At 50.8% G+C, this 12002-nt stretch overlaps 2 protein-coding genes across 32 annotated transcripts in view; one reads left to right on the top strand and one right to left on the bottom strand.

The window, feature by feature from the left end:
- The first annotated feature begins 1585 nt into the window (after positions 1 to 1585).
- On the top strand, positions 1586 to 3947 carry MRPS34 (mitochondrial ribosomal protein S34). Its single transcript, XM_040591179.1, has 3 exons — positions 1586 to 1956; positions 2038 to 2080; positions 2888 to 3947. Exons 1-3 carry the CDS (start codon positions 1639 to 1641, stop codon positions 3163 to 3165), a joined length of 639 nt encoding a protein of 212 aa, XP_040447113.1. The 5' UTR covers positions 1586 to 1638; the 3' UTR covers positions 3166 to 3947.
- A 1058-nt stretch (positions 3948 to 5005) lies between these two features.
- The window catches only part of MAPK8IP3 (mitogen-activated protein kinase 8 interacting protein 3), a 70735-nt gene continuing 63738 nt past the window's right edge, over positions 5006 to 12002 (bottom strand). For 28 of the 31 annotated variants that reach the window (XM_040591133.1, XM_040591145.1, XM_040591134.1 and 25 more), the window contains 4 exons: positions 10961 to 10999; positions 8927 to 9106; positions 8519 to 8662; positions 5006 to 7969 (listed from right to left, as the gene is read on the bottom strand). In XM_040591133.1, coding sequence (XP_040447067.1) covers positions 7848 to 7969; positions 8519 to 8662; positions 8927 to 9106; positions 10961 to 10999 — 485 coding nt within the window. In that variant the 3' untranslated portion in view covers positions 5006 to 7847. The remainder of the gene's footprint in view (positions 7970 to 8518; positions 8663 to 8926; positions 9107 to 10960; positions 11000 to 12002) is intronic. The other 3 variants (XM_040591146.1, XM_040591165.1, XM_040591167.1) reach the window with 1 other exon arrangement.

Genomic DNA, 12002 nt, shown 5'->3' with positions numbered 1-12002 from the left:
GCCGCGGCAGCAGCGGGTGGCCGCTGCTCTGCCAGGCTGCTCCGGCGGGCGCTCCCGCCCCCGCTCTCCGGTGCTTGTGCCGGGGGCTTCCCTCTGGCAACGGGCGCTGCTCCTGGAGCGCCTGCGGCAAAGGTCCCCGCCGCACCCCCAGCGCGGAAGGGGGTTCTTTAATGAGAGGTTTCGCCTGAAGGAAAAACAAGCGCGGGATCCTGTTGCGACCCGAGACAAGGCGCTGTCGGACGCCGCCCCCTCAGGGAGCCGGGACGCCGGGAGGCACTTGGAGCCGCTCTGGGCCGCCGCCGGGCCCGGCGAGGAGCTGGCGGTGCTTGGAGCACGGTTTGTGCTCGGCCTCCTGTTGCAGCAGCCCGGAGGTGCTGTCTCTAGCCGACTGTTGTGGCGTCGCATCAGTTTTTCTTGTCGACTTGCTGTGTTTGGCGTTGTCTTGCCTTTCCGTGCATCCGACAAAGCCATTTTCACAATTTTTCAAGCATTCTTGTGCCCTCTTCTGCTCAGTGGCCCCCTTAGAAACCTGAACGTAGGTGTCTTAAAGGGCGTGAGCTTGATACCTGTGCTGCATAGCCCTAGATAGAAGCTACGTACTCTTTACCTTGTAATAAGTCATTTAATTGCTCTGCTGTTTTTCCCAAATTTGGGTGGATTGAGGTTGAGTATCTTATTCTAAATCCGTGTTTGTCAACTAAAGCAGGTACATTCTCTTTGTTACAATGTCCCTGTCCCTTTTCAAGAGAGATGCAGCACATTAGGAGAAAATTTCCTATTTTAAGAGCATTACCAGCCTTTAAAATGGGCGGTTTACTTGTTTTGTTGCCTAGCACAAGCCCCCTGGCCCCCACTTTTGTTCTGCACATTGATTGTGGCTGCTGACAAAAAACAGTCTGTGTATGCCTGAAAACCTTCAGTAAAGGACTCGGCAGCAGTACTGGCATGAACGCATTTCCTTCAATATATGAGAACTGTTTAAAAACAAGCAAACAAAACACCTTTCTCCTGACAGGTTTAATTTACCAGTCTCTAGCTAGAATCCAGGGGCTAATATAGCCAGACCTATGCAGTTTTCTACTCCGTAAGTCCACAATGCACACAGCAGTTTCTGCCGGTGCGGCTCTGTCGCGTTGGTGCTCAGCGGCTGGAGCTGTCAGTGCCAGGGAGAGTTTGTCTTGTCCCCGGGAACGGAGTTATGAGACCCAGCTTCTGACTCTGACCTCGGGAAGACCTTCCACATTGCAGTAATCTGCCTAAAACCTGCCAGCGTCATCTACTCGCTGGCTTTGAACGTTCCCTTCTCTGAGGGCCTGCATAGGTGAGGCTGCTCAAGTCGATCTTTCTATCCCAGCTTATCCCAAGTTACTGGGACCCATCCCGACCACCGAAGCGCGCCGAGGCGTCAGGGCGCGACCGAGCTGCGCCCGCCGGGGGCCGAGCCTGTGGCCGTGGCTCTGCCCGCAGCCCGCGGCGAGAGGCCCGCTGGCGGCCCGGGCGGCTCTGCCGGCAGCCGGGCCCTTCCCGGGCAGCCGAGCCGCGGTCCGGCGGGGGCGGGTGGCGGCGGGGCGGGGCGGCTTCCGGGCGAGACGGGAAGCGGCGGGGCCCGGCGGAGCCGCCGCGCACTCGGCCGGCACCATGGCGCGCAAGAAGCTGTACCGGCCCATCGCCGCCATGGCCAAGAAGATCCGCGAGTACCGGGCGCTGAAGAACCGGCCGCGGGATTCGCAGCGCTTCGCCCTGGACTACGAGAGCATGCGGCGGCCGCTGACGGAGAAGCGGCTGCCGGTGCGGGCCTGGGAGGACGTGCGGCGGGAGAACCGGCTGCTGGCGCTGCTGTGCCGCCTGCCGCGCTTCGGCCTGGGCCGCCTCGTCACCCGCAAGTCCTGGCTGTGGGCGCACGACGAGCCCTGCTACTGGGTGATCACCAAGGTGAAGGCTGACCACACGGCCGAGGTGAGGTAACGCCGCCGCGCCCCGCCCGGCCCGGCACTGCCCCCCCGCGCCGCCCTCAGCGGGCTCCGCTTCTCTTTGCAGAACATGGACCACGGCAGAGCCTGGGGCCGCCTGACCTTCCGAGGTACAACCGGCTGCGGGACCCTCGGGGGCTTGGAGAGGGCGGGGGGGGGGGGGGCGCCTTGCTCGGGACGCTTGGCTTTCGCAGGTTGCTGCCGGGCAGGTGAGTTACCGTGGGTTAGTTTCAAGTGCGGGGATCCAGCCCACCCCGCCCCCTCCCCGTGCGGGGACCCAGCCCCCTGGCGCACGCCCCTAAGCAGCGACGGCGGGTGGGGGGGGTGCAGAGCCCGGGACCAGCCCTCGGAAGCAAGACACGACTGAACACGGGAGGGTGTTCCAAGGAAAAAGGTCGAAGAAGCCAGGAGTGATGGCAAGTAAACTTATCTTACTGGAATTTTAAATTAGCGCTTAGAGTTGAGCCGGTGAATTTCTCTTTTTAAAGCTGCTTTCTGTAGGCGTGATGGTCACTTACCAGAGTTTCCAAAACATGCTCATTCAAAGATTTTAAAGTTGTTGGGTTTTTTTTAGGTTAAATTTCCCAGAGAACTTTCATCAGTGCAGAGGTAAATTACTCTTGTTCCTTAGCCATGGAAACTGAACTGGAGAGGGGTGAAGGTTTAAATTGAGAGGGAGTCAACCATGGAATTCAATCGACTTGCCTGTAGTCCTGTCAGTGGGTTTCTGTCTTGATTTCCAAGGACAAAAGTGGGATCCCATAGCATGGCAGGGAAGGTATTGTCTGATCCTTTGAAAACTTCCTTTACTATTGCCTGTTGTGGCATTTTTGGTAACGGAAAACTGACACGCTGCATTTCCCAGAGGGAGGGTGTTGCAGTAGTGTTGTCCACTGGTGTTCATCTTTTTTTCTCAGGCAAAACCGAAGAAGAAGTGCGAGAGATAGACAAAGTCATGTACCACGACTGGCGTGTGGTGCCCAAGCATGAGGAGGAGGCCTTCAAGAAATTCACCCCAGTGCCAGAGGAGACCATTCGGTACCTTCCATACCCACCTCTGCTCCGAGCCATGATCCTTGCGCGGTGGCAGAAGGAGGGAAAACCAATCACAGAGGAGCCCATGATTGATCTGGAGAAGCTCAAGGCCTCTCCCCAGCGGAGTGCAAAGAAAAAAGCTACAGGGACACCAGTTTAAGGACTTGTTCTATGTTCTGAGCTTCCTGTGTGCTCTCACTGTGTGTTAGGAGCATGTCATCTTACAGAAGACCTCCTTATCCACTGTGGTACAGTGCAGCCCTGTTGAGCCACCTCATCTGAAAGGAAAGGTGCAGATACATTCACATCTTTTCTTCTATAACTTCAGTCTCAGTCAGCAGAGGAACCTTCTCTGTTCCTGTATGATCTCTGAATGCATAGCTCCTGTCATCCAGCTACACTTTCTTGGAGCACAATTTTCTTTACTGCCTGAAAATTAAGTTTTTAAGAACATTTTCCAGATAATTTGGGTCCTACAGGAATCACAGAAAAATGACTGAGAATATCAAGTTATTTCACAGAGCAGTTTACAGCTGTGCTAATGAAAATAAATGTCTTCTTATTTCTGCAGCACGGTTCTAAGAAAACTTGCTTTTCTTTTCTAGTGCATGGAGATCATTATGGGGTCCAAATGCAGGGCCATTAACTTACCAAATACAGGCGCAGCACTGGATTCCTCTTAATCACTGCAGAATCATCTGGGTTACTCACATATGATGGCAGTAAGCAACACAGGAGGAACACAACTTGCTTTTGGATACTGAGCTTATCCAAAGCTATCCATCTCTTATTCCCAGAGATGGCTTGTCAGGAGATAGAAGAAATCATTTTAATTCCGGTGACGCAAAGTATACAGGGTTGGCCCTTACTATTTGAGGCCAAACACAAATTGCTACCTATTCCAGTGCAGCATGATGGGGTAAACATTAAAATGTGCAACTCAGTGCAGTTCTCAGCATTTCATTTTCTCTCGTGGTGGTTGCGGATTCTGCTGCGGTGTCAGGAGCTGTTGGAGGGTCTAGTCAATGTGAGAGTGGAGAGGACACAAGAGTTGTTCTGGTCTGTAACCCCACGGATCAGCTGCTTGCAGAAGTTGGTCTTTATTTCTGTCTGCTGTAGTAGGTAGTCGGGATGCCTAGAACGTGCTGGGGAGCTCTGCTGGGCCCCCAAACCTGTGCATTAACCTCCTGGGGCATTCAGCAACATGGGGGTGGCCATCTGAAGGATGATGGTTATGAGTCCCTCAGCTACGCATCTCATGCCAGACATGGCCCCGCTTCACCCAGTGCCTTGTTCGCACTGTTTCTGGCTGTATTGACAGGTGCAGCCCTGGGGGGGGTGGGGCAGGCCCCAGGACCCATTTCCAAACCTCACTGTTCAGGTGCTTCTGTTAACCCAGGAGGTGCTGCCTGTTGTACATCACCCTGGCCTGCACAGAACCGCAGTGCTGGTCACGGAGGTGGATCACCTTAGGGACTTCGGCTCATGGCAGAAGCCACTCCCTGCTGTAAGGAGGCGGCTCCCTTTTCTATTACCACTATGTACAGGCCTTGAATTAATGCAGTTCTACAAAATAAGTACAAACATATGCAAGTGCTGCTGGGACTAAGAGGAAGTTGCTTCCTGCAGTGCTGAATGTCATTGATTCCTATGGGACTTTGTGAAATACCACCCTGTATTGACAGGGGACTTTGGGAAATTTGAGTGTTGGAAGCCGAGTCTGATGTGTAAACTCTGGCAGCTCACCTGAAGGAGACACAAGGACAGCCGCAGCTAGCCAGTCTTTTCCACATTCTATTTTTGTTGCTGGCAGCAGCTACAGATTGCTCTGTGGCTTGCAGGACCAGCCCCTTCTGCTCTCACCCAGTAAGCAATCCACATCTTCATTCTTGCTACTAACTACCACTTGAGTTGCCACTCCCACCCTTTAAGTGTCTTGCTGTTACTGATGGCCGAGCACAAATCCCAGGACCCTTACAGGAAAGACACCCTGCACTTGCTGATGTTAACACATTTATTACGTACAGAACAGATATGGTTTGTTGTTTGATAGCATAGGGGACAAAGCATGGGAAGGTATTCATACAGCAGTCTCTTTACAGAATGCCATCTTCTGACCAAATAGCGGAGTTTACAGGCCTTAAGACGCTTTTTAAAATCTTTTGTAACATACAAGATACTTTACATACATCACAGTGGAGATACGACAGGGAAGTGTGTTGAAGCCAGTCAGTTCTCACCTTGCTGCCCAGCAGCCACCAAACGCCCACAGGAGCTGACAGCAGAGGCTGGTTGTACTGAGCTGTAGCTGCCCCCTTGGACATGTGCTTCTCTTGGAGGAAAACATACACTGAGCTGGAAAGGAACCTGTTGGTAGAGGCCCAAGACTGGTTTCCTTATGTTGCCAGGGCCCAGTGGGTGACAGTAGACCGAGCACTGGCACTTTGACAGCTAAAACCAGATACAGAAACAAACAGTAAGAGGTAAAAACGTTGCAATTCTCTATTTTCCTAGGGAAGAATTAAGGAACTGGGCCCTACTACAGCGCTTTTTTTTTTTTTTTTTTTTCCCTTCAATTAGCCCAAATGATGTTTACCTGGCCCTAACTGGTGAACCGTTACATTTCTGTGGAATCTGTGATCTAAATGTTTATGTATCCTGTTAACTTTAATGCACTCTGCGTTGTGATCCGAAGAGCTCTTCCTAGCAGAAAGCACTGTGGGAAAGCAAATGGGAAACCTGGCATGGTCAGCAGTGCCCTGGTGAAACTCCCCTGGTGAAAGGTCCCCCCGCATGCCGGTGGTGGCTCCAGGCACCCCTTAGACAAATGCCAGCCAGAGAGCCCGTGTGCTCATGGCTGGAGGACACCATCCTGCTGGTTTCCTACCTTGGTGAAGAGTGGTGTGGGTGTGCGTGTCAGCAGCACCGTGGGCACCACTGTGGCTCTGCGCTTTGGTGGATGAGGCCTCTGTTCTCCAGAGACATCCTCTTGCCTCCTTGCAGGGGAAATGTATGCCCCAGCCTTTCCTGATCTGTGGATCCAAAAACTGTTTCAGTGATGCTGCGTCAGGACAGATGCCACATGTTAGAGCTTCCCCTGGGAATACTGCATCCCTGCAGCACACCAGTAGCTTTAGACCACAAGCCCTGGAGGCAGCCTGGCCTGTGGCCACAGGCACAGGACATGGCTGGGAGATTTCCAGGAGGTGGAGGCCTCCCTCAACTGTCCCCATACTGCCAACTGGCACAGGGACATCCCTGTGAACCCCCGAGTGCTGCACAGCTCGGGGAAGAAGCAAGATGACCACTAGGAGCTTCTAAATTCAGCGCTAACAACTGCTATTCACTCCAGTCCTGCACATACAGGAGGGAGTGTTCAAAGGAAACAGAACTTGTCCCTGTGGAGACAGGACTGTTTCCACTGTCAGAAAGGGAGGACAAACCAATGCCCCTGCATCTGGACCTGCCATGTTCTGTGTCTGGAGCTCAAAACTGCTCTTCCTGGCCCCATTTTTTACTGCTTCTCTTGTAAGCAGGAGACACGTTTGCAAATCCCCAGCACTGCTTACACAAGGAGGGCTGGCAGAATTTTTCTCAGGGGCTGTCAATCCTTTTCAGGAGTTAGAAATTTCCAGCTTTTCGAACTACTAAGTAACAAACTCAGTGCTTGCGATGTTAGATAAAAGAGGCCAGGAAATGTGGCTTCAATTCCTTTTTCTGCCTGACCCCAGGCAAGACACAGCCTTTCTAAACCTTGACTGCAACTACAAAGTCTTTCCTAACCAACAGTCACAGCGTGAAGGAAAACAGGTGTCTCCCTTCCAGCAGTTCCTGGGGTGGGGAGACAGACTTATGAGTCAAGGTAATCTTAATGTGTTCACACAGAATTCACAGCAGACCAGCATTATCTGCCCCCATCCTGTGTTTTAAAACCCAACAAATGCTATGCAGAGACACCTGTCTCCTGAACATCTCAGAATGAACTCAAGAGTTCTCTTCTGCCTGTCATTTTTGGAAGGGGGAGTGAAAAGTATTGCTGCCTTTTCTGCTCTTAAAAAAAAAACAAGGTTCCAATACCCCTTTGCTACCACAGTTGCCAAAGACCCTCTGGCCTCCATGATCAAACACTATCTGAGGCTACCGAACAATCCTCTCCAGACAAAGGCACCCAGCACACAACGCTGAGACAACAGCAGCAGATGAGGGACTTGCCATCTGCAGGTACAGAGGGTGTGTTCCCCACAGTGATGGCACGGCAGAAGTGCTGCCCAAACCCTGACACTCCTTTCTATTGAGGGTTCCTCGGACCTGGCTGCTCTTGAGTCCGTGGGACATTATTCTGTGCTTAAGGGTGGATAAGGTGGAGAGTCCACTGATGAACTAGAAAAGGATTTCTGCTAGGGTGCTCTAAAAGTTGTGATTCACCTTCACTGCTTTGGCGGGGGACGCCTGGGGGATGTACTACTTTCTCATGCAGGTGGGAGTGAGGCAACCTGCTGGAGAACCTGAGCCACCACCCATCCAGCTGCCAGCTCCTGAGCACTGGGCAAAGGCTTTGCACAGTTCTAGCTCCAAGCTTCACTTCATCGATGCACTGCCATTTCTCTCCTTGTAGATGCCAGCTCCAGAGCAGAACAATAATCCAACCACGCAGAAAGCTCACGGGCCCAAGATGAAAGCTGCGAGTTCAGAGGTTAGAAGGGGGTCACAGTCCAAGGCAGGAGCCGTTGCAGTTGTCTGGGGTCGGTTTCCAGCAGTAGGTATAATGCAGGCGTTCTGTATGTACATCTTGGCATTCAGGTGGGAGGAGGGACACTTACATTGGTGGGAAAGGAGAAATTCTCACTCAGGGATATACGATACCTGCCACACAATAATGTGGCTTCTTTCAGCCTTCGAAAGTACTGGCTTCACCTGGGTGGGATCTCCTGCATTCTCCTCTGTCTCATCATCTTCTCCGTCCCCTGAACAGAGAAAACAGAGAGTAAAAAAGGCAAGGAAGAAAATCCCGAATTGCACTGCTCTGGCATACTTCCAAAGAGGCTAATATCCCTGTTACAGTCTCGGCAGTGTGACAACAGACAGCAGGAGCCGAGACCTTCCTTTATGCCTGGAGAACATTTACAGCAACATGGAGCTTTTCTGAAGCAGGACTGCGTGAACAGAACAAACCATTTCCAGTAGTAGCGAAAACCACCCTTCCTTTTGGGGAAAGCTAATGGTTACAGGACAGAGCACCCTCAAGCAGCACAGGTGACTGCAGCGGGACACCAATGTTTGGAGCCAGTGACACTGACCATTTTATTCTTTCCAGGGCCCTTAACACAGACTGTGTGGCACTGCAGGCAGGGGCAGGGTTTCGCAGCCTTGTGCTGTGCAAGGAAAATGCTCACTATCTGCACTCACAGCCAGAGGCACAAGAAACAGAGCGTAGCGCTTTTCAGACTTCACTCTCTGCAACCATGGCCCTGCACCCCATCCTGTTCCAGATGCCTCCCACCACAGGCACTCACCAATCCGGAAATCTATGTACCCTTCTCCTCCACTCAGCACCAGGACGTTCTTCAGCTTCTGCCCCTCGGTCTCTGTGGCTGCCGTGCTGGGGTTCTCCGAGGGGCTGTCCAACACGCTCCCATTCAGGGTTGCTAGGACATTGCCTGGGAGAAAAGGTACTGTCAGTGCCTCTGCTCAGCCCCCATGCAGTTCAGAGACACACACAAACACAACTGGGCAGGCTAACTCCTTCTGCTGGTGATATCTGTAAGTCACTGCAGTTTTAAACTAGTGATGTCTGAGCCACAGTGGTCTGCAAGCACTAGAAATGTCACGAACAGACACCCGCTGCAGATCAACTCAAGCTCCTGCCGCAGAATGGATGGCAAGACAAGACTCTCCCAAGGAAGCACTGTGCTCATCCTTACCAGGCACAGAGACGAAGAACTTGACAGCATCACGGTGGCCATGGAAACAGAGCTGTGCCTGAGCCATGGAGCAGTAGGGAATGAAACTGCTGGCAGATTTGTCACTGTTGTCATCACCGTACACATGGATGACCCCGCCAGAGCGGCTGCCCTCTCCAGAGGTTGGTGAGGTCTTGTTGGCTGGAGGTAGGGAGGAGGAATATTGTCAGCAGTAGCTCTGAGTCCCGTTTATAGCAGAGACTCGATCAAAGAGAAAACTCATGAGCCATGAAGGAAAACCTTTAAAGGTGCAGGTCTCTTTAAAGGTCTTATGTAAAGGATGTGATGGAGGAGACCACACTAGACTATACAGTACCTCCCTCTTAGGCTGGTAACAACCCACTGACAACAACAAACTACATTTTCTCATCATATCTAGTATTTGGCTACTAATGTGGTGCACACATCCCTGGAGGCGTTGGGCAAGAGTGACCCTAGGGCAGGCTAGGTGAGGTCTCTGAGGTGTCCCAGTGAAGGCCTCTTCACCAGCAGCAATCCTGTGCAGCCTCCAGAAATCACCTGCTGTGCTAGGATCAACCTTGGTCTTTAGTACCTGGCAGGGTATCCAAAGGTGTCCACTGTACCCATGAGACATTAAGGGCACCTGGAGGAGAATTACTGCTATCTTCTGGATTGGTGAAGTTGCTCCGTTTCCAAGTCAAGTCCTTTGTTCATGCCAAGCTGTGAGCACACCGGCTGCTGAAAGCAGTCTCGGGGTCAGGTGAAGTGCTCAGCCCAGTCAATGTCACAACAGTGGAGTGAGGTCCTCCCTTAGTCCTTGATTTATCCATGACACCAGAAGATCAGCTGCTCAAGCAATGAACATCTAAAAGATGTTCACATCCACAGTTTCCAAGGATTTCAAGGTGGGCTCAGGGGCCTGTATGTTTCATATCCAGGCTCCAAGAATGTGAGTGCTTCCACTCACCAAGGAACAGAGACCAGTGCTCAGAGCTCAGAATGGGAGATGCTTTCCTTCTGCATGCACCCACATCCGTAAAACAGAAACAGTACTAAAATCAGAAGGCTTTCACTTTCTGTAAGACAACTCAAATTGCTTGCTTGCTTCTCTGTAGTTCTGTATTTTGGCTTGGGCTGCATTTCAATTATTGACTTGGACAAAGGAGACTTTTGCCTGTCAGGCTCAAGCCAGGATGGCGAGACAAGTATTTTGACAGAAGAGTAAGTATTGGTGTGTACAGGGGGAAAATGCCTAAGATGAAGGCTCTCTGCATCTCTGTGCTTTGGTTTGCTGTAAGCACCTGCAGTTGGATGAAGTCATCCAATTGACAGGCTGGTATTAGCACTTCTCACTCAGTATCTGGCTTCTTACTGCAACCAATATCAGATGCTTTAAAAGGAGGAGACACATGCTGATAACACTTCTGGACAGCCACAGAAATGCCTTACAATGAGAAAAAAAAATAAATACTCATTTTTGACCCTGGAAAGGCTAAGGTAAGCATAAATTTGAACTCAGACCCTTCCCTAACTGGCACAAAACCAAACAATTCTCAAGTCCCGAATGGTTCTAAGTCTTGGTTGATTACTTGCAGCTGGCAAGTGCACAGCACCTACTGCCACTGGCCTGGAACTGATGAGAGAAGCATCCTTGGAAAACCAAAGATGACCAAGGAAGACCAGTCTACTCCTCCTTCCTGGAACTCTGACTGAAAGAACCTTTACAGTCCCCTTCTCAAACCTGGCCTACCACAGTAAGGGAACTACTGATGAAGAATAAAATACTCTTAACACAAAAGAAAAACCCCAGAGGGATGGCTAATGAGATGGATGAAAATGTTTTTTGCGATGGGAAATGAGGATATTTACATTACTGTCTCTGGTCGCTTTTCTCAGATTGCAACTTAAAATGAAAGAGTGATGAGGAAAAATGGACAGAGTGCTGAATGGCAAGATGGAAGGGTGGGAAAGCAACTGCAAAGGTGAATGGGTGCAAAAGGAGTGAAAGCTGAAGGAAGGAGGCAATGGACTTACCCCGGAGCCCAAGGAGTTGGCCTCGGTGGAGGACTACAGCTAGGCACAGGCAAGGAGTGGGAACACAGAGGGGCACGGGAAGAGACAGGCAGGATGGGAGAGAAGAAAAAGGTGATTACTGGGAGAAAATTCAGGGAGCAACAGAAATGTATAAAACCTAGAGAAACTGCAACAGGAGCTACAGGCTTGGATCAGTTTATACCAACACTGTTCTTCCTCGCTTTGGTCTTACCTAACGAGCACAAATGTAGTATCTGAGATGGGAGAGGAACCACGGTCACAAGGATCCATTGCTAAAGCTTCTAGTGAAACCTTACTGCTTACCACATTTTTACAGTAACACCAACAGACAAAGCAACCGGTTTATAGCAGGGAACAAGCTTAACTTAGAATTAGGACAGCAGCCCCAAGAAAGAATGGGCTTTAAAACAGGGATTCAGAAATGAGACCTAGACTGCAGTGCTCAAAGGTGACTGTCACTGGCTTCCTTGTGTCGGCCTCAGGCATATCCAGCTCTACTAGCCTTAGAGGAGACCACCTAGGCCCAGACTTCCAGAAGGGTTACAACAGGTTTGCTGCTCTTATACAAGAGCTATTTGCTTCTCAGCTTTCCTGTATGCAGTGGTGAGAAAATGTAAATTTGGCTGCTTTCTGTTGAAAGCAATTGCAATCAGCGTCAAATCCTACTGCCCCATGATAATCTGGAACAGACCTTCAAAATAAGATTCTGACTGGCACATACAGAACAGGATTACCAAGAGCTTCAACTAAGCTTCCAGCTCCAGAGATGTATGTATTAACTACTACTGCTGGGTCTCCTCACCAGGTTGGATTTGGCATAGGATAGATTTCTACTTGACTGATAAAGCTGAGCCCTAATTTGAGTAAATGAAGCTTTTCTAAGGTCAGTTTCTGGAAAATACTATTACAAAGATGTTTAGACGTCTATGCAGAAACAAAATTTCCAGGGAGATCTTCTGGTGACTTCTCATCCCATGGCCTCCTTTTGGAGACTTACTACAATTCCCAATGTTTCTCCTGC

This window comes from Falco naumanni, chromosome 4 (genome assembly GCF_017639655.2).
Source record: "Falco naumanni isolate bFalNau1 chromosome 4, bFalNau1.pat, whole genome shotgun sequence".
NCBI lineage: Eukaryota > Metazoa > Chordata > Aves > Falconiformes > Falconidae > Falco > Falco naumanni.
Note: the sequence above shows the minus strand (reverse complement) of the source record. Positions and strands in the feature narration are given on the sequence as shown.

What these genes read in the sequence shown, in the direction of transcription:
- MRPS34 (XM_040591179.1), top strand. Translation starts at nt 1,639, where the DNA reads ATGGCGCGCAAGAAGCTGTACCGGCCCATCGCCGCCATGGCCAAGAAG. An exon ending in AGGCTGACCACACGGCCGAG is followed by an intron (nt 1,957 to 2,037) that starts GTGAGGTAACGC and finishes TTCTCTTTGCAG; the next exon opens with AACATGGACCACGGCAGAGC. An exon ending in GGGCCGCCTGACCTTCCGAG is followed by an intron (nt 2,081 to 2,887) that starts GTACAACCGGCT and finishes TTTTTTTCTCAG; the next exon opens with GCAAAACCGAAGAAGAAGTG.